General features: G+C 57.2%; 1 protein-coding gene across 9 annotated transcripts in view; it reads left to right on the top strand.

Moving 5' to 3' along the window:
- ATP2B3 (ATPase plasma membrane Ca2+ transporting 3) overlaps nt 1–19,912 on the top strand; it is a 65,128-nt gene that overhangs the window by 37,413 nt on the left and 7,803 nt on the right. For 3 of the 9 annotated variants that reach the window (XM_055267207.2, XM_055267210.2, XM_055267209.2), the window contains 10 exons: nt 686–865; nt 968–1,055; nt 1,553–1,659; nt 2,747–2,938; nt 4,381–4,594; nt 5,327–5,538; nt 6,660–6,767; nt 9,420–9,602; nt 14,412–14,565; nt 19,490–19,677. In XM_055267207.2, the coding sequence (XP_055123182.1) occupies nt 686–865; nt 968–1,055; nt 1,553–1,659; nt 2,747–2,938; nt 4,381–4,594; nt 5,327–5,538; nt 6,660–6,767; nt 9,420–9,602; nt 14,412–14,565; nt 19,490–19,677 (1,626 nt within the window). Of the gene's footprint in view, nt 1–685; nt 866–967; nt 1,056–1,552; nt 1,660–2,746; nt 2,939–4,380; nt 4,595–5,326; nt 5,539–6,659; nt 6,768–9,419; nt 9,603–10,316; nt 10,929–14,411; nt 14,566–19,489; nt 19,678–19,912 lie in introns of those variants that run through there. The other 6 variants (XM_055267214.1, XM_055267216.2, XM_055267215.2 and 3 more) reach the window with 5 other exon arrangements.

Here is a 19,912-nt window from a genome sequence, read left to right on the forward strand (position 1 = left end):
CTTCTGCACTTACCCGACGGTGCTCACAAGCCCCACTGCCTAGGCTTGACCTCCTCATTCAGGTTCCCAAACTCTGAACCTGGCTCCTCTTCTCCTCTCCCCCTGCCCGTCCACCTCAGTGGCATCAGCTGCCTGACCCTGTCTCTCTGTCCCCGAGCCTGAAGAGCCACATACCTCTTCATTTGGGAACTGTCTTCCCTGTCACCCCACCACTGGGACAATGCCACCACCTCCCGGCCGGTCTCCTGGCTTCCCGCTCTCAACCCCTTGCAGGCTGTTCGCTTTCCACTCAGCACTGGGGAACCTCTTTCTCTTCCTCCAGAATCTAATATGATGCAGGTGGTCCCCAACTTTTAACATTGTTTTAACTTAGTGCAAAGGTGATGCATATTCAGCAGAAACTTTACTTCGAGTCCCATACAACCATTCTGTTTTTCCCTTTCAGTGCAGTATTCAATGAGTTACATGAGATAATCAGCACTGTATGCCACAATAGGCTTTGTGTTCAATGCTTTTGCCCAACTGTAGGCTAACATAAGTGTTCTGAGCACGTGAATTGGATGGGTTTACTGTCACCTCTGCCAGACCTTGGGCCACCTGCAGATCTGATGGAGGAAGGGGTACTGCCTCAACCCAAAATATGTCTTGCCTCGATGGTCACATCCACCTCTCTTGTCTCTTCTAGGTCCCTGAAGCTATCCGAAAATGCCAGCGTGCTGGCATCACGGTCCGCATGGTGACTGGGGACAACATCAACACAGCCCGGGCCATCGCAGCCAAATGTGGCATCATCCAGCCTGGGGAGGACTTCCTGTGCCTGGAAGGGAAGGAGTTCAACCGGCGGATCCGCAATGAGAAAGGCGAGGTAGCACCCGGCTGTCTGCCACCCCAGACCCCCCTTCACCTCCCCCCAGCCCCCTGCGTGCCCGCCCTAGCTCTGCAGCGTCCTTGTGCTTCCCCTCCCCAGATAGAACAGGAGCGGCTGGACAAGGTGTGGCCCAAGCTGAGGGTGCTGGCCCGGTCGTCTCCCACCGACAAGCACACACTGGTCAAAGGTAGCCGAGCTCCCACACCCCTTTCCTGGGGTGGCCAGCCCGAGGTTGTCTGCTTCCTGACACCAAAAGCCAGGTTCCCAAACAGGTCCCCAGGGCCTGCCTAGGAAGCCGGTTCCATTTGTCCCATTAGCCCAGAGCAGCAGGGCAGGGGCCCATGAGGGAGCCAGGGTTCAGGGAGGGCCGGTGACTCACTCCAAGTCACACAGTGAGTCTCCAGGAGCAGTGGGTCTAGAGCCAGGGACCCAGGATTGTGTCCCCAAGTCCTAACCAGATCCCTATCCTCCCACCCTGGCCCTGTCACTCAGTGAGATTGCATACTTATTTGGGGATAGGAGATGATCCAGGTGACGGGGAGCACCGATAATTGGGACAGTCAGGACGGGGCAATCCCGAAGGGTTTTCACCGCCAACCTACCCCCATAGCTCCCTGGGCAGGGCTACACAGGGTTGTGGTGACAGATGGCCCCAGCCCTGCCCTGCCCTGATCTGTCTTCCAGGGATTATCGACAGCACCACTGGCGAGCAGCGGCAGGTGGTGGCTGTGACAGGGGATGGCACCAACGATGGGCCGGCCCTCAAGAAGGCGGACGTGGGCTTCGCCATGGTAAGCCACCTGGTGCCCGCCCAGTTCACCACGGCAGATGGGGCCTGCGTCTGTCCCATGGACATTAGCTTTGTACCAGGAAGTGGGAGCCAGTGTTGGGGCAGGTTACGGAGTGCCTGAAGGTTCTTTCTTTCACATCCTGGCCACCTGGGCCTGCGTGGGCTCTGCCAGTCAGGGGACATGTCGTTAAAGGCATCTGCTGTGATGCCCAAGGTGACAGTGGGCCCCAGACATACGGTGGAGAGGAAGGGGAATGCGGAGTGGGGGCTCATCACTGATGGCATTGCCCACCCCCTGTCCTCTCTAAATGGACTCTCAGCCCCAGATGAGGTGAGCAGAGTCCCCAGAAGTGCTCTTCCTCTGCACTTCCTTCCTGTTGCTCACCCACTGAGCAGGGTAGCCCGGCAGACGCCACCCACATGGCTGGTTGCGGCCCCTCAGTGGCCCCACAGCCACTGAACGCAGCAATCTGGCGAGCCCCTCTCCCTGCCCTACCGAAAAGGAGTGTCACCCGGGGAACCCAGCCCAGTCCTTCCCAGCACCTGTAGCCCAGAAGGGAGCTCCAGCCCAAGCTCCGAGAGGTGGCAGCTCTCACAGGGCCAGGCTTGCGGCAGAGGAGAGGACTGCGCAGCTTGGCACAGCTGCAGCTGCACCTCCGTGGGACAGGGACTCCTCTGCAAAGACCCGCCCCGCCCAGGGCGTCCCCATGCATGACTTCCCAGGGCTCCTTAGCCAGCAAGCCTATCAGGAGTGCTAAGAACAGACCACGCTGCTTGGTGGCCACGTGGTGGCAGCTGGGCTTAATATGTAAAGCTGTGTTGATGCCATGTCATCAGCACCGTCTGTGTTTATGAGCAAAGCCCCCCCTCACCATGACATGTGACAACTTACTGTTTGTAGTACAAGAATGTGTTGCATAAAAAAACAACAAAAAACAGTGCTGTTCTTGGCTTTCGGGGGCGGGGTGGGATGTTATTCAGAAGGGGAGAGCAGGGAGCCAGCCAGGCAGGCCAGGTGATCAAGGGGGGCTGGGGAAGGGGCCCCCCACAAACACTCTGTGTGTGTGAGTGTGTGTGTCACCCCCCAGGGCATCGCAGGGACTGATGTGGCCAAGGAGGCCTCCGACATCATCCTGACCGATGACAACTTCACCAGCATTGTCAAGGCAGTCATGTGGGGCCGTAACGTCTATGACAGCATCTCCAAGTTCCTGCAGTTTCAACTGACGGTCAATGTGGTGGCCGTGATTGTGGCCTTCACAGGCGCCTGCATTACTCAGGTGGGTACTGGGGCTGCCATGCCCCAGCTAGGACACCTGGGCTCAGGCCTGAGGGCCAGATTGTGAGAGTGAGGGCTTTTTTTTCTTTGCTGCAGATTATTTTAATTGAGATCAAATTCACATGCCAAAAATTCACCATTTTCAAGTACATAATTCAGCGTTCGAATTTGTAGGACATTCACCATGTTGTGCAACCATTGGCTCTATCTAGTTCCAGAAGCTCGTCATCATCTTAAAAAGAAACCCTGTGCTCCCCCATTTCTCCCCAAACATCCCAGCCCCCGGCAACCACTCACAGGCTTCCTGGGTCTATGGATTTGCCTGTTCTGGACATTTCATTCCTATGGGATCAAATAACATGTGGCCTCTTGTGTCTGGCATCTCGCTTAGCACCGTGTTTTCAGGCCCACACACACCGTAGCATAGGGCAGGACTTTCTGCCTTTTCATGGCCTCATAACACTCCACGGCACAGACTGCCACATTATGTCTGTCTGTCCTGATGGACACATGGCTCGTTCCCACTTTTTGGCTCTTGTGAATGGTGCTGCCAGGAGCATCTGTGCATGAGTTTCTGCACGGGCTATGCGTCCCATGGGAACCCTTTCTCAATAGTCCCATTTTCCCCATTGGTGAGTGTCCAGATTTTCTTCGCCCCCCACTTAGAAAGGGGGTGCAAATAAATAACTGTTTGTTGCTGACAGGGATTTAAATTGCCTGCTGATCAACTTGGTCTTTTCAAAACAATTTTTTTAATTGAGATAAAAATCACATAACAAACTTCACCAGAACCATTTTAACCTTTTGAAAGTACGTAACTCAGAGGTTTATATCCCTCCACAATGTCTATTCCCAGAACACTCTCATCACCCCAAAAGGACACCCAGACCCCGTGAGCCGTCACTCTCCACTCCCCAAACCCCAGCCCCTGGCACCCACTCATCTGCTTTCTCTCTCTATGGATTTGTCAGTTCTGGAAGTTTCCTATGAATGGAATCAGACAGTACGTGGCCTTGTGTGTCTGGCTTCTGTGAGGCTGATTTTTAACCAACAACTCAGAGGAGCTGAGAAGGAAGGTCCAGTTCAGAGTTTCTGCCTCCTCCTGCCCCTGAGGTGCAGGAGACAAGGAGAGCAGCCCTCACTCTGTTGCCCCAAATGGCAGACCCCATCGTCGGGCTGTTTTGTGGTCTGGGGTTTTTCACCTCCTGCGAGGGATTTGGAGCACACCTGCTGCCAGGTGAGAGAAGGGAGGCGGGCACATGACAGCCCAAAGAAAACGCCCCGCTAGCGTAAAGGCGATGTAGGGATGGAGATGTCTGTTTTCATGGGCATGAAATCCTGGTGATGGGGACCCCATGAGGAGCCCCCAGGAGCTACTGGGTTTCCACCCCCAACCTTCCCGGGCAGGCGGCCCATGGAAAGGTGACTGCCTCCTCTCCATAGGACTCTCCTCTCAAAGCCGTGCAGATGTTGTGGGTGAACTTGATCATGGACACGTTTGCCTCGCTGGCCCTGGCAACGGAGCCACCCACGGAGTCGCTGCTGCTGCGGAAGCCGTACGGCCGCGACAAGCCCCTCATCTCCCGCACCATGATGAAGAACATTCTGGGCCACGCCGTGTACCAGCTCGCCATCATCTTCACCCTGCTGTTTGTCGGTAGGCTGGCCAGGGGCACCCGGGAGGCCTTCGGGACACTGTTGCCACCACCTCGGGCTCCGATTCTGTCTGGTGTGCCTCCACCTGTGCCTCCGCACCCAGTACGGGGTGGGACGCTGCAGTTCTTAACTGGACAGCACACAGGGGAAGGAGCAGATGGGCCAGGCTAGCAACCCTGCAGCCAGGCCTGCTGGTGGCCTGCAGCTCTTTCTCAGCCTCTCCTCGCAGGCCCCTGAGCAGCTGAGAAACAGTTCATGTCTTGACATCCTGCCCACGGCTGTGTAGCTGTGTAGAGTAGGCAGCTTCTACCCAGCCCCAGAGTGGCCACGGTAACCCTAGGAACAGGACAGCCCACATTGACCCTGTGAAGATTGCTCCTGTGGAGTGACTGGGGTGCTGTGCTGGAAGCTGTGAGGTGGGTGGGGGGTGACCGCAAGAGAGAGGAAGAGGAGGAGGGCGTCTGAGGAAAGCCAGCATTGAGAACATCCCTTCTTAATCTCTTCCTTCCTGCCCTCAGGCTCAGGGTCTGGCCCCGGGCCCAGAGGGACCTCAGGACTCTGGTTGGTTGAGCCTGGGGTGGGTGTGGCTGCCTTGGGCCTTGGCTGTGAGCTGGAAGTGGCCGTCCCCTGGGACAAGGGACCCATCTCGGGAGCTACACACCGCAGTCTCGCTCCTGAGTCGTGCATCATGCGCTGGGCTGACTGTGCCTGGTTGGGGAATGTGGCTTTCCAGGGGAGCTCTTCTTCGACATCGACAGCGGGAGGAACGCGCCGCTGCACTCGCCACCCTCAGAGCACTACACCATCGTGTTCAACACCTTCGTCATGATGCAGCTCTTTAACGAGATCAACGCCCGCAAGATCCACGGCGAGAGGAATGTGTTCGACGGCATCTTCAGCAACCCCATCTTCTGCACCATCGTTTTGGGCACTTTCGGGATTCAGGTAGGAGGGGCGGCTCCACTCTTGGCCTCTGCCACTTGCAGAAAGTGGAGGTGGTGGGCTTCAAGACCCCACGTCCACCCCTAGTACTGGCCTCCCCACCTCCACTCCCAGAAGGAGCCCCACCCCACCTGGCTTTCCTGTAGCCCCCGTCCTCTCTGCATGTCGGAGAGGGCCTTCTTCATCTTCCAAACATTGCTGGCCTTGCCCTGGGTTAGCGCGCTGGCTTCCAGAAGGGTTTCGTGAGCCTTCATCAGAACTAAGTTTTCTCACAGATGCTGGAAGGAGTCCTCCCTGGCTCCCTCCAGGTCTGCCATTCCCATTTCTAGCACTTAATTCCTTGGCATGAGGCTGCCGTAACTCCAGAAGCTTCTTTTGGAGATGCCCTCTGTGCCCAGTGCTGACACACTAACCTCTGCTTCCCACAGTGCTGTGGACAGGCTGGTCAGCCCCACTGTCTAGGAGGGGCTGAGTGTTCTAAAATACAGTGTATTTGTAGAAAAATTGAGGTATAGTAAGGCCAACAGGTCAGGAGACAGTTGCCACTGAAAGACAGTTTATGACTCACAGACCCCAAGAGGAGGGCACATGCCACAGCATAGGGGCCCACATGGGAGAGCGCCAGGCAGGAGGTGGGGTGTGAAAGCTGTGGACAAGAGCCTTTGCTGTGGTTCCCTCGGGGAGGAGCGGGTGAGGCAGGGCTGGTAGGCTCGGGACTGGCTAGGTTGCGTCACTGCAGCGGTTCTAGGGCATACGGGTGCTCCCTGGCTGTCTGGTACCTGGTCCTGGGTAATGAGCGCAAGGGGTTAGTGGCCCGGACTGTGACAGTCCAACAGAGGACGGGGTCAGTTTGCATTTGGACAGCTTGCCCGTGCAAATTGGATGCCTCCCCGAGGAGGCAGGAGGCCAAGGCAAGGTGACCCCGGCAGGTTCTAGGGTCCTCCAGAATGAGGCATGTCCAGCGTGCTCTGTCATCGCACCCCTGGCCTTGTGGTCCTCTCGCAAGGAGCAGCCCGTGCAGCCGGGGGAACCAACCAGGGTGGCTGGGCCTTCAAGGGGCTGGAGGACAAGGGTGGCTCAGGAGCCGCAGCTGGACTTGCCTCTCTCCCACTTGCCCTTCGCAGATTGTCATCGTCCAGTTCGGCGGGAAGCCCTTCAGCTGCTCCCCACTATCCACGGAACAGTGGCTCTGGTGCCTGTTTGTTGGCGTTGGGGAGCTGGTCTGGGGACAGGTGAGTGACAGCCCTGCCCCTCATTTCAGACTGCCCTGCAGACAGCTTCTGTGATGGGCCCACTTGCCCTGACCCTGCTTCAGAGCCTTGGGGTCCACACCCTAGGAAGCGCACTGAGGGCTCAGGCCTGTGACACACCAGGACCCAGGGACAGGCCACAAGGGAAGGTGTCAGCAAAAGAATGCAAAGGAACATGACTGGGATGTGACAGGGCCCAGGAAACTGCCCACAGCTCCCCTTTCTATGATAAGAGCCGAAAATTGCCCCTTCAAACTGGGTGGGTAGCTTGGGAAATCCCCACATATTTTAAATCAATCAAACAGCACCCTGATCAATAATCCATGGGGCGAAAAGAAAGTCTCCAGAGAAATTAGGAAATATTTTGACCTGATGGAAAGGACAGAGAGTCCCACACTGGGAAGTTTCTAGGACCCCACAATTAGATCAGGAAGAAACAGCCTGGGTATTTAGGATCCGCTTATCTCTGTCTTCATCAGCTCCGACTGTCATAGCAAAATACCATAGACTGGGAGGCTTAGACAACAGACACTTACTTTCTCGAAGTCCTGGAGGCTGGACATCCGAGGCCAGGGAGCCAGCGGGGCCAGTTCCTGGTGAGGGCTCCTTCCTGGCTTGCAGACAGCCGCCTCCTCACTCTGTGCTCTCATGGTGGACAGAGGGAGCAAGGTCTCTGGTGTCTCCTCTCCTAGGAGCATTAATCCAGCAGGATCAGGGCCCCACCTTGGTGACCTCATTTAACCTTGATCACTTCCTTACTCCAAATCCAGCCACACTGGGCACTAGGACTTCAACACATGAACTGGAGAGCACAGTTCAGTCCATAGCATTCCGGCTTTTCCTTTTTTTTTCTCTTTTTTTTTTTTTTTTTTTTGAGACAGGGTCTTGTTCTGTTGCCCAATGTGGAGTGCAGTGGTACGATCACAGCTCACTGTAGCCTCGAACTCCCAGGCTCAAGTGATCCTCCTATCTCAGCCTCCCTAGCAGCTGGGACCACAGACACATGCCACCACACCAGGCTAAGTTTTGTATTTTTTGTAGAGATGTGTTGTGCCATGTTGCCCAGGCTGGTCTTGAACTCCTGACCTCAAGTGATCTGCCTGCCTCAGCCTCCCAAAGTGCTGGGATTACAGGCGGGAGCCACCATGCTCGGCCTGGCTTTTGTTTCTTGATGTCTGTGCTGGCCACAGGGGCTGCTGCAGCTGCTGCGGATGCCAGCCTTCTTGCTGGCCCCAGCATTAGTGTCCTCGGGGACAGCCCACCCAGTTCCTCTGTTTCATTTTCAGAATTCTCCTTTCCCTCTGCTACTGCACCTCACCTCCCAATCACACTTGAACCTGGTTGCTCCATGGAGTCCCTTCACTTCCCGAAACCTGGACTCTAACCACAGCCCAGAGGGGTGCCAGGCCCTCTTCTTGCTCTTCAAGCTCCCAGGCCACTGGCCTTCTGGTCCCCCCAGGAATGTGGCACCAGCCTGTAGCTCGGCCTCTCGGGGCTACTGGGTTGTCCTTTTCATTTTTAACCTTGTTCAGTTACAAAGATAAAACGTGTTCAAGTGAAAAACGAATAGAAGGGAATCTCTGTGAACCAGTCCTCAAGTCCCCCCCCGGCCACATTCGACAAATACACTGGCATAGACACACAAGACAGACGAGACGTCTTGTTCTAGAACTCCAGATGCCCATCATCCCTTTCTGTGGCTTCCCCTGCGTCCTTCTAGACTGTTCCCCCCACTTGCCAGTGGCCTACAATATGCAAAGCCATGCCCTCTCTTTACTCCTGCCAGGCTCCTTATCCAGTCACCCTTTCCAGCTGTCACCTTCCTTGTCACCTCCCACCCTCCCTAGCCCCCAGTGCACAGGTCTTCTCTAGGCTGGTGTTCCTCCAGGAGATGCCCTCTCCAGGAGAGACTAGGCCAGAGCTCCAGCTGTCCTCTCCCAGGGAAGTTGCGCAAACAGCACCTGTGTCTCCCAGCAACGGTGTGGAGCGACATACAGGGAGTATTGTCAACCAGGGCAGCTCACCCAGGCTCCGGTGTCCAGGGCTTTTCTTGGGGTGGTTCGCAGAGCCATGCTGTGGTCACGTGGCTGGCCTCCGTCTCCAGCCCTCTGGAGGTCCAGCTGTTAGTGTAGACTACGGGGCACGGTCCCCAGCCCCTTCCCCAGTGAGCCACGCTGCTGTCAAGCAGGATGTTCCAGGGGCTTAGCGATCCCTCCCAGGAGCCCTTGCTGCACAGCGTTCCACTCAGGCCACTCCCCGGGCCCTTTGGCTGAATGGAACTCCATGGAGGATCCGCTTATCTCTGTCTTCATCAGCTCTGACTGCCATAGCAAAATACCACAGACTGGGAGGCTTAGACGACAGACACTTACTTTCTCGAAGTCCCAGAGGCTGGCCCAGAGCTCTGCGTACTCCTGAAAAAGCATCTCAGCCCCCCGGGGGGCTCTACACCAGGTCTCCAGGGCTGCCAGTTCCCGGGGGGACTGCCCTAGCTTTACTCCCTTTGCTTAGTCACAAAAACAAATGACATCCTTTGGAAGAAGGAGGCCGGCGTCTCCTTCTGGAGAGGGACCTTACGCCAGGCAGATGCCGCTCAGCCCGGCTCTCACGGCCACTTCTGTGTGGCTCTCCCAGGTCATTGCCACCATCCCCACCAGCCAGCTGAAGTGCCTGAAGGAAGCTGGGCACGGGCCCGGGAAGGACGAGATGACCGACGAGGAGCTGGCCGACGGCGACGAAGAGATCGACCACGCAGAGCGGGAGCTCCGCAGGGGCCAGATCCTCTGGTTCCGGGGCCTGAACCGGATTCAGACGCAGGTAAGCCCCGCCTCGCTCTCGCCCTGGCACTTCCACCCCGAGAGGGTAGAGGCAAGCTGGCCAGCAGCAGCCGAGAGCCGGCCGTCTGCACCCGACACCCACAGGGCAACCCTTTGGTCTTGCTGCCAAGGTCACAAAAGCAGCTGCCAGTGTCCCCTTTGCCATTCCGGGGTGTGCCCGCTGACAGCTGTGGCACTGAGGTCGCCTCTCCCCGACAGCTCCTTCAGAGCCCAGGCATCCCCTGTAGCTAAAGGTGTGTGTGGGTGACTAATGGCTCTCTCAGAGGCACAGGCCAGCACTGTCCTCATCACTGCTGGAGCTCCCTTTACTTGGTGGGAACGGCCCCAGGTCATAGGCAAGTGACATTATCGGGAAGACAGGCCCATTTCAAACAGCCACCAGCGAGCTCAGGGTTCACTGGATGACACTGTAAATGCGATGGGGAGACTTCGTTTGGGAAGTGGACTCTGGCCACCGAGTTGGTCCTTTCTGGTCATCCAAATCACCAAGGGTTAGGGCCGGCCAAGACCAAGGGCATCAGCTGTGTTCCTCTCTGAAGTCAGATGGCCACCACTGCCACCAGTATCAGGCGCTTGCCAGAGCTACCATGCTCCCTTGTTCCCATCTCCTCCCGGCCCACAGTTTTGCCAGAATGCTCTAGACTCGCTGTGTCTCCACACCCCTCCCTGGAACTCTCTTGTGATCCCACTACAGCCTGGCCTCTGCCCACCACTCCCCAGAAACGGCGCTCGCCTAGGTCTGCAAGGCTCCCTTCCGGCTCCTGGGGTCGGGCTATCCCTGCATCGTTCCTGCCTGCTGTGGGCACTGCCTGGAGACTTGCTGTCCTCACCCGCCTGGCACCCCCACCTCCTGCTCAGCCCTCGCCCCACCCTGCTGTGGCCCTTGAGTGCTGAAAATCCTGGCCGGGGAGGAAGAAAGAGCCCATGGGGACCCCACCTGCGGCCTGGCCCCTCTCCCACCGCAGCCCCTGCAGCCTCTCCTTCATGGCCTGCCCCTCCCCCAGCAGCCTCCAGAGGGCCACCCAGCATGCTTCACACTCCACCTCCTTCTGCGAGGCCTGGGCCACCGTCTCTCAGGTCACAGCCATCACTCCCTGCCCCTCCAGGCCCTGTCCAGGATCCCCAGTTGCAATGCCCCTGACATGGAGCGACTGACCCTCCTCCCTGAGGTCCTGCCAGAGTAAGGACACCACTGCACACTTGGCTGCGGAGCCAGGGCCCCGCCTAAGCCACCAGCCCCAGCTCAAGTGGGAATAGGCGGGGCCTGAGGCCACACCCCTTCCCAGGATCTGTCACACATCACCAAGGGCTTGTCCCAAAGAATCATCCATGCAACTTGCACAAAGCTGTTCTCGGTGCCCTGGGTCCTGTGTTCCCTCCCGGTGGTCTCAAGGGCTGAGTCTCAAGGGACCCAGCCTCAGGGCAACCCCACTCCCTGGGCCTCAGCCTCCTTTGCTTGCCTTAGCTCAGCTCAGCCCCTCCAACACCACCCTCTGCAGTGGGACTGGTGGAGCCTCTCTCCATTGTCCTAAGGATGAAGTCCACGGCCCCAACCATGGCCTTCAAGCCCCTGCCTCTTGGTGTCACCCCAACCTTCCTGCACCCCTGCACCCCCGGCTGCCTTTCCAATCATGCCCTCTGCCCGCCTGTGCCATTGCACCTCCCCAACTCCTGCTGCGTCCCCTGGGCCCTCATGCTTACAAAGCCCTCTGACTCCTCTCACTCCCACCACGGGCTCCTTGCAAAACTTTCCAGAGCTACAGAGTCCCCAGAGACCACGATCATGCAGGGCTAGGTCAAGGGACACCAAAGAACTCCACATTTAAAGAGCCCCCCAGGGGTCCAAGGGGCCTCTCCAGCTGAGAACCGGGAGACGAGGCTGGCATCCTGGGCACCTAACACAGCGTAGCCTGGGAAGGATGTCTTAGGTCTGGACCCTGAACACTGTCACCTATGCCCTGGCCTGGCCAGAACACAGGGAGCCCCGGTGAGGAAGGGAGCAGGCTTTGTCGCCAGATGGCCTGCGTCTCCCCTCCCACGTGCAGGGGCTACTGCCTCAAGCACAATGCCCGGACAGGCCAGGGGTGCCGCACAGATAGTCTCTTCTCGTTCCCTGCAATAAATATTTCTGTGCTAAATCTTAAACACATCAAATGTTAGCAGCAGCACTCACGTCTCCCCCAGTGCCCTCCTAGCGGCCCAACTGTGCCTTCTACGAGACCATGCCTATGAGCCCCCCAGCTGCCCCCAGATGGGCTCTTATCTATCATACCCCTGTTGTGCTACAGAGCCCAGAGCTGCCCAAGCCTGGGGTGGGGGGTGAGGACAGCAGGACCTTGCCCCTCGGCGGCCCACTTCACTCCTGCCACTGCAGCCGAAGGCGACGTTAGGTATTCCAGCAGCTGAGACAACAGCCCTGCCCTGACCTGAAGCATCAGTGGTGTCAGTGGTACCCTGGCCACCTGTGTGTCTCGTGTCCTCTGTATGTGGGGGCTACTGCAGCCTGGCTAGTAGAAGCGGGTCCCATCGGTTAGAGTCTTAGAGTTCCAGGCTGTTCCAATTGTCGGTGCTCACAGAGACACGGGCTGCTGAGTCCCCTGCTTTACCTATGAGGAAACAGAGTGCACTCCTTCCCCTTGGCACAGCCGATCCGACTCTTCCACGGGCTCCTGACCCCCATGGCTTTTCGCTTTGACTTTGTCACATCCAACTCACCATGTTTCTCAGGAATGCTGAACCAGTCAGTTCTTTTAGCCAGCTGTGTAAGAGCATCTGCTCTCTTTGATTCGAAATACCTGCTTGAAAAATGGAGCTAAAGCTTGGGAGAAGCCCGTCAGGTTGTACGTATGCCCCAAGCCAAGAAAAACATTTCCTAGGCAGCTGGCCCCAGGTTTCTGCGTTTTGGGAACCACAAAATTGCTCCCCAGATTTTGGAGGCCGGCACAAGCTTTTCTGTTGCTAAGTGAAGGCATTTTGGCTGGGCGTGGTGGCTCATGCCTGTAATCCCAGCACTTTGGGAGGCCGAGATGGGCGGATCACCAGGTCAGGAGATCGAGACCATCCTGGCTAACACGGTGAAACCCCATTTCCACTAAAAATACAAAAAATTAGCAGGGCGTGGTGGCAGGCGCCTGTAGTCCCAGCTACTTGGGAGGCTGAGGCAGGAGAATGGCGTGAATGCGGGAGGCAGAGCTTGCAGTGAGACCAGATTGTGCCACTGCACTCCAGCCTGGGCAACAGGGCGAGACTCCATCTCAAAAAGAAAAAAAAAAAAAAAAAAAAAAACAAAGTGAAGGCATTTTGTAACCTGCTCGCACCATGGTTCCATACTAACATATCAACGCACCAGATGGACAGGGTGTCATTCCAGAATAAAAGAGTCCTTCAAACCCAGAACATGTAGCTTTTTGCAGCGCTCATGACTCCGTCTGTCTTTTTTGCATCCCATTATAACGCAAAGGGAAGCTTCGTCAGCAACTGGGCCTTGCTCCTGGCTCAGCTCTTGGGCTTCCAGGTATGGGTGGTGGTGACTGTGGTATTGTCACTGATGTGGCTCTCCCACTGGGACACCATCTGTAGCCAGGCCAGACCAATGCAAATCTGAGGCAGGAAAGGCATCTTTCCTATCCCTCATCACTTTTGCCGCAGCGAGAGTCCTCTCCTGAATCTAGACAGGGGACCCCCCTGCAAGCCACCGCGACGCCATCACATCAACCATCTTCCTTCCGTGCTCTGACACACTCAGTATGCGTTCCTCACGGTCGCAGCAAGTGCCACGAGGTTCCCCTTGTGACAAGCAAGCGAGTGGGATGTGCTGGGCAGAAGGGGACTGGGCAGGCTGAGAAGAAAGAGGAGTCCTTTCCACAGCGCGTCAAGGGCTGAAGTGGCGTACATCCTCATTTTGGCCGGTGCAGGGGGAGTCTGAACACTCAAGCTGCCTTCTTCCACGAAGCCCTGGCCCGTTTCAAGACACCCAGCTGAACCTGGTGGCCACCACATAGCACTGCAGGGCTCGGGATGGAGCAGGTAGCTTTGGGCTCCAGATGCGCACACTGGCTTTGCTGTTCACATCATCTCCAGTGAGACGGACATGAGTCCCCATCCCAGCCAAGGGCAGGTCAGGAAATCCAAAGACACTGGGTCAAGGCCCTCCTGCCAGCCTCAGTTTCCCCAGCCTCGCTTCCCCTTCAATTTGTAGGAAGCGGTAAGAGTGAGGACAAAGCGAAGCCATGGCTGCCAGTCGGTGGGAAAACCCCCTCCTCCGCTAGGTCCATTCTTCTGCTGAGGTTTCGAGAGGGCGCCCCCTGCCCAGTCACTCGGATGAGCCACAGAAGCTGGCGGAGATGGGCAGGCAGACGGAGCATAGGGCATAAGTCCTCCGGGTTTAGAGGAAGCGGGGCGGGTTCTAATAGGAGCGTGTCATGTCCCTCAGGTGTGTTGGAGAGGAAAAAGAAGGTTGAGAACTATGAAGTACTTCCTGACAAGTGGCTTGCAAGGGGCATTTCTGACATGTTTGCAGTGTGCCCTGACTTGTGACCCCCTTCCCTTCCCAATCTCATGACCACTAACCATCTGCTCAGCAAACCCTCTCTCGGTGGGTGGCACAGAGGCTGGCCTCAGTCAGGGCCCTGTCCAAACATCGCCAGCTCCCAGTGAGCGGGGTGACCCGATGAGGCTTTGCTGTCACCCTATGTGCCCAGTGGTGGCCCCTATCCTCACCCAGCCCTCCCTTCCGTGATAGCCTGGACAACAGTGCAAGCCAAACTTTATCTCATTTTCTCTCCCACAGATGGAGGTAGTGAGTACCTTCAAGAGAAGCGGTTCAGTTCAGGGTGCTGTGCGCCGGCGGTCTTCGGTCCTCAGCCAGCTTCATGACGTAACCAATCTTTCTACCCCTACTCACGCAATTCTCTCTGCTGCCAATCCCACCAGTGCTGCTGGGAGTGAGTCTTGACTTCCCTTTTCTCTCATAAATGGCATCTCTGGGGAAGAATAAGCCTCCCCAGCTCGGCCTTCTCTCTTTTCCAGTCTTGCATTCCGCTCACCGTGGCTTTTCTGTTCTTTCTTTACCGCCCTGTCCAGTCCTGCCCGCCCAGATGGTGTCTCTCGAAAGCCATATGCTTTTATGAAACGTATTCAACCCATGGCACTTCCGGACCTCCCGTTCTTTGCTTTGTTTGGTTTTTCGGTTTGTGTTTAGTGCTCCTTGTGCCATTGGTTCTCTTTTCTTGAACTTGTCTGCCTTTGCCAATGGTTCTTCATGAACTTGGGCCACTTCTGGGGGTGTCTGGTGTCAGGCTGGGGCCTTGCTCAGTGTTCAGTGGTGCAGCGTCAGGGCAGCACGCGGGCTCAGGGCCGCCTTCCCGGGGCTGGAGGGGTGGCGGGTGCCTTTCCCTCACTGTTTGCCACAGAAGACTCTAGCCCGCATACCCAGGAAGTGGGGCGGCGCTTCCAGCATCCTCCTTGAAGTGGTTTCCTAAGGATGCTGCTGTCACCTGTCCCCAGGTGGGCTCAGTGCTGGCCAATCACTACTGCACAGGTGGTGCCTGCCCTGTAGGCCTTGCCCCAAGCCACCGGGTGTTAGAGGTTTCCCGAGAACTGGCACTCAGAGGCCGGGCACCACTTCTCTTCAAGACGTTGCCAGGAAAATTTCCCACCATGTTGGTCACAGTTTGAAGAGAACCCAGGGGCTATCCTAAGGAGGTAGAAACTTCCATAATTGCTCACATCTTTTTACAAAGACAAAGGGAAGGCCACTCTACCGCTGGCACCACCACCCTGATGGGAGAGAATGCAGGGAACCCAGTGGGCCCAGCCAGGCAGCCTGCTTTTTCCAACAAGCTCAAGAGAGTTTATACACCAAATAGTAAACCTTCGTGCGTGGGCCCAGAGCCTTTGCCAGGATGGTTCTATGCTACGTCTTTCCTTTCCTTCTAGCAAGCCCCCGAAGCGCTCCCCTCTGCCAACACGAACATGCCACTCCCCTGCAGATGGGAGTCCTTAACCACACCTTTTTCCATCACAGACTCTTCCAGCTTGATTTCTTTTCTTTTCCTTTCTTTTTTTTTTTTTAGGAACTGGTGAGAGGCCCCTGGTCGGGGTCACCCCTCCTCTTGCATAAGCTGTCATTTTGGGCCACTCTGTCCTTTAAGGAAGGGAGGAGGCCCATCCTGTCCCCCTTGGGAACAGAGCACATGCGCGCGCGCGCGCACACACACACACACACACTCCTTCTCCAAACCACAGGCCACGCACACCTCCAGCTTGCTCCACACTCATCATCATGGGGCCACCTACCCTGGTCACAAATATTGGCTGACACTGTGGCGGTTGGGCCGAAAAGCAGAGAGGCCGACAGGAGGCTCTGCCAAGTCAGTTAAGGCCAGAAATGGTTTGTGGCCTCCCAGCACCTTCCTTCCTGGGAGCTGAGGGCAGCAGGGGGCATGGCTGTGCCTCCGCCTCCCTCCCCCTTGACTTCCTCCGTATGTCTCTTTGCCGTCTTTCTCTGTGCTTCCTGTCTGTCTGTCCATTTGCCCCTTTGTTGAGTTAAGGGGAAGGCAGCCAGCACGGCCCCACTCCACGCGGTCCTCGAGCCTTCTCCACAGCCCTGGCCTCATCCCACCCCAGGACCAGCTCCTTGTCCCTCTCCAGGTCCAGCCCAGCCTCTGTGGGGCCTGCTGTCTTTTCTCCCTCTGGATTCCTCCTGCTTCCTCCCTGGGGCGGCCTCTTGCTCCTCTCTTCCTTGGCTCCTAGCACTTCCTTCCTGCCTTCATTCCGTGGCCATCTGTCCCCCTCCTCCCCACCTCCGGAGCCTGGCAGTGCCGGGTAAGTAGAGTGGGAGAGGCGCCACCCCTCCTGCTGTTCACAAGCTATTCCATGGGGGCCCTAAGTGGCGGATAGCCAGAAGGAGGGCAGCTGTCCCTTGCACACTGTGTGCTCCAGCAGAAGGTGGGTGGCAGGGCCCTCCGAAGAGGCCCATCCCAGCTGAACATCAGCATCCCAGAAAGGACTCTGCCGTGGAGGAAGATGCTGGCTGGGGACCTGGCAACACCAAGGACATGCCCACTTCTGGAAGCCACCTGCCAGAAGCACCTCCTGCCATCACCGCAGTGCAGCGGATTGGTTTAGAACTCAGAACCCAACCCCCACTCCACGCTTCAAGGACCCCAAGCAATCACCAAGCCCAGCATCCTCATCCTAGAGATCGGGGGAAGGAGGTTGCCCCCAAGGGCCAGGACCTGCACTGGGTCCCATAAGCAGCCAGGCCTGGCAGAGTGGGGACTAGCACCAGCGCCCACCCTCTACTTGGAACTTTCTGGTGGATGAGAGATGCTCTGAAGGCTGTGACGGAGCTCCCCTAGACAAGAGGGCTGCCCCAACTAGGCCTGAAGGGGCGTCAAGTCACGTGGTTTCCTAAGGCAAACCCACAGTTTCCCATCCTCTTTGCCTGCTCCAGGCCAGGCTGCCTTTCAGCCCACCAGGAGTCTGGGGCCTTTCTGGGCACTGGAGCTGCCTCCGTCCCAAGCCTTTCCTACTAAGGACTTCAGGCCCTCCGGGGAGAAGGGCCAGGGGTTGGTACCATGACATCCCCTCACCCTGCGCCCCTGGGGCCAATGCAGGAAGTAGCAAGGGGGTGACTAGGAGGGGTCGAGAGACTCGGGATCGCTGGGGCTCAGTGCTCACACACTCGAGCCCTCCCCACCCTGTCTAACCTCCCACGCCTTTGTTGCTTCTGGACTCAGGAGTCCCAACACAGGCCCCGTCCCTCCTCTGCATGCATTGTCAGACTGTGCCGGCCACAACTTCTGACTCCCAGCTCCAGGCAGCCTCCACTGCCCCTCCCCTGCCCAGCCTGGTGACTACCCCACACCATGCCCCACCCACACACTCACACACTGAGGCCACAGTATCACCCTCCCTGTTGGATGTCCATATTCCGGAGAGCTGGTTCAGTTCAGACCAGGGACAGCTGGTTCAGTCGCTCGGGTCTACCAAGGGCAGTAGGCACAGGGGGCTGCGCGTCTGCCACTAGGAGGCACGGGAGGGTGCGCAATCATTTGGAAAGCCCCACCAAAGCCACTTGAGAGGCCTTTTATGTCTGTTTTCCACTGGGACACACAGACACACCCCAGCCACGCATCCAAAGTCTATCCTTCCAGCAGCGCCACGCCAGGCCTGTGTGAGATGCTCACTGTTGGAGTCGTTCCTGAGATGCCTCCTGACCTGGTCCAGCAAAGGAGCAGGGGTTAGGCAGCGGGCCATGAGTCTGGTCCCATGTGGCCACCGGGGGTCCCTCAGGGCCATTTAGTTCCCGTTAATCATGCCAGAAACAGATCACAGCAGTTGCTTGGTTTTATTGGCTTCGGCAACATGAAAACCGTGTGGCCAAAGGGGCCAACCCGGGCCACGTGAGTCCCAGGCTTTCCCTGGACACTCGTTTCCAGGGCCCAGGGCGACGCACTCACCACACTCACAGCCCGGCGGTGGAAGCAGTCTTGTTTTCTGGAGTTTGCTCCATTCTCAGGAAGGTCATGTGCTTTGAGCCAAGCCTCCCTCCCTGGTTTCTGGGAACGGTGTATTGGCATTTTTTCTCAGATCTTTGACAGTCTGCACCCTGCCTCCATGCTGGAAGCAGTAGCAATCCTTCCCCAAGAGCCCTGCCCTAGGCTTTCCTGGAACCCTGGGCCCTACCACAGGGGAATGCCCTTCCAGGCAATCCCTCAAAGTAGACACCAGAACGCAGCCTAGGGCAGACCCCAGAACCCCTGGTCCGAGGCCCTCCCCATCAGGCACTCCGAGTGTGGACTCCCAAGCTGGGAACCAGGGCCAGAGACCTCCCAAGACTAATTGGAGGTCTCGCAGCTGGATTCAGCCAGTACGGAGGCAAGGGCTCAGCTGGGCCTTCCTCCTGGGTCCTCTTTAGTCCCAACACTGACTTGCCACGCCCAGGTCAGTTCAGCTTGCTGGTGTTGGGAGCACAGGTCTAGGTCACACTAGGGCATGAGTGTGCACACAAGGTGGGAGGCAATTTTCATGAAACTTGCCAGCTGCAAGCAGTTCTGGCTTGTCAACACACACAGAGCCATGTCTTGTCTTTTCCGTTCTTTGGTTCAATTCCTTGGGGGAAAGAGCCAGCTGTGGAGTTTGCATTTTCATTTTTCCTAATTCAAGCATGTGACATCCCCGTGGGGTAGAAAGGGGCCTTCCCCTTGCTCTTCCCCCACATAGAGAAGTGAGGCCGAAGCCACCTTCTCCTCAGTGTTCAGGCTATCTGAGTTTGGCTTCTCATTGCCCGAGTTGACTGATGGTTCATATTGCCACAGGCTCTTGAGGACACCTTTGTGTCGCTTTCAATTCGTGATTCACCCTCTCGCCTACAGGGGTTGTTTGGGGCCTGGAAACCCTAAAGTTCTTGGCGAGAAGTTCCCCATGGGTCTCCCTGGCTGCTGTGTTCAGAATCCGCTCTAAATTCAAAGCTCAGATGCCTGGGGAGCTGACAGGTCCCTGCCTCCAAAGGAAGGTTCTGGACCGGTGGTTGGTGCTGAGCAGTGGATAGGTAGGGAGGAAATCGACCAGAAGCATCCGAGCTCTGTGAACCTTAGCGGCTGAGACTGAGCAGAGCGCATGGAGCCCCTTGGGTCGGCTGGTGCCCAGCACAGAGGCAGCAGGATAGGGCTTGTTTCTGCTTGAGGAATTAGAAGGAAGAGTGAGAAGGTGTCAGGCACAGCTTCTGTCGTTTCGTTGTCACTGCGGTTCAGGAGTCTTTGCTTTGATTGTTCTCTTTTCCTTTCCTTTTTCTACTCTTCTCGGTCCTTCGCTTGTCTCCCTGCTTCTGCGGCCCTTCTCCGCCCTCATCCTCCTCCCCAGCCCTGCACTGCAAACTCCAGCACTTGAAGGCTAACCAGGGGCACGTCTCCCCATGCACATGGCGGGCACCTCCACTCCAGCTGGCCGGCAGTGGCATCGCACATGGTACTCCACACCTGCACCCCTTCCGCTTTGGCTCAGTGTGGCCAGGGATGGGCCTTGTCAGTCTGCAGCGTCACCCGCCCTGTGTAAGGCTCAGAACTGCTCATCCATGCAAGTCAGGAGCCCGGGCCAAGCCCACAGCACCCAGCATGTCTCCTCTGGGCAGCTGGTAACAAACTGGCCAGGACAGCCTCTCTAAGGATGCGTACTTGGGCTAAGTTCAGAGGAAGGAGAAAGGCCAGCCAGGCAGCAGAAAGGGCAGGGGTCATGGCTCCAGGGAGCCCCTGCGTGGGGTGTTCAGAAGCAGCTCCAGCCGGCTGG

The sequence above is a fragment of the Symphalangus syndactylus genome, chromosome X, assembly GCF_028878055.3.
Source record: "Symphalangus syndactylus isolate Jambi chromosome X, NHGRI_mSymSyn1-v2.1_pri, whole genome shotgun sequence".
Classification (NCBI taxonomy): Eukaryota; Metazoa; Chordata; class Mammalia; order Primates; family Hylobatidae; genus Symphalangus; species Symphalangus syndactylus.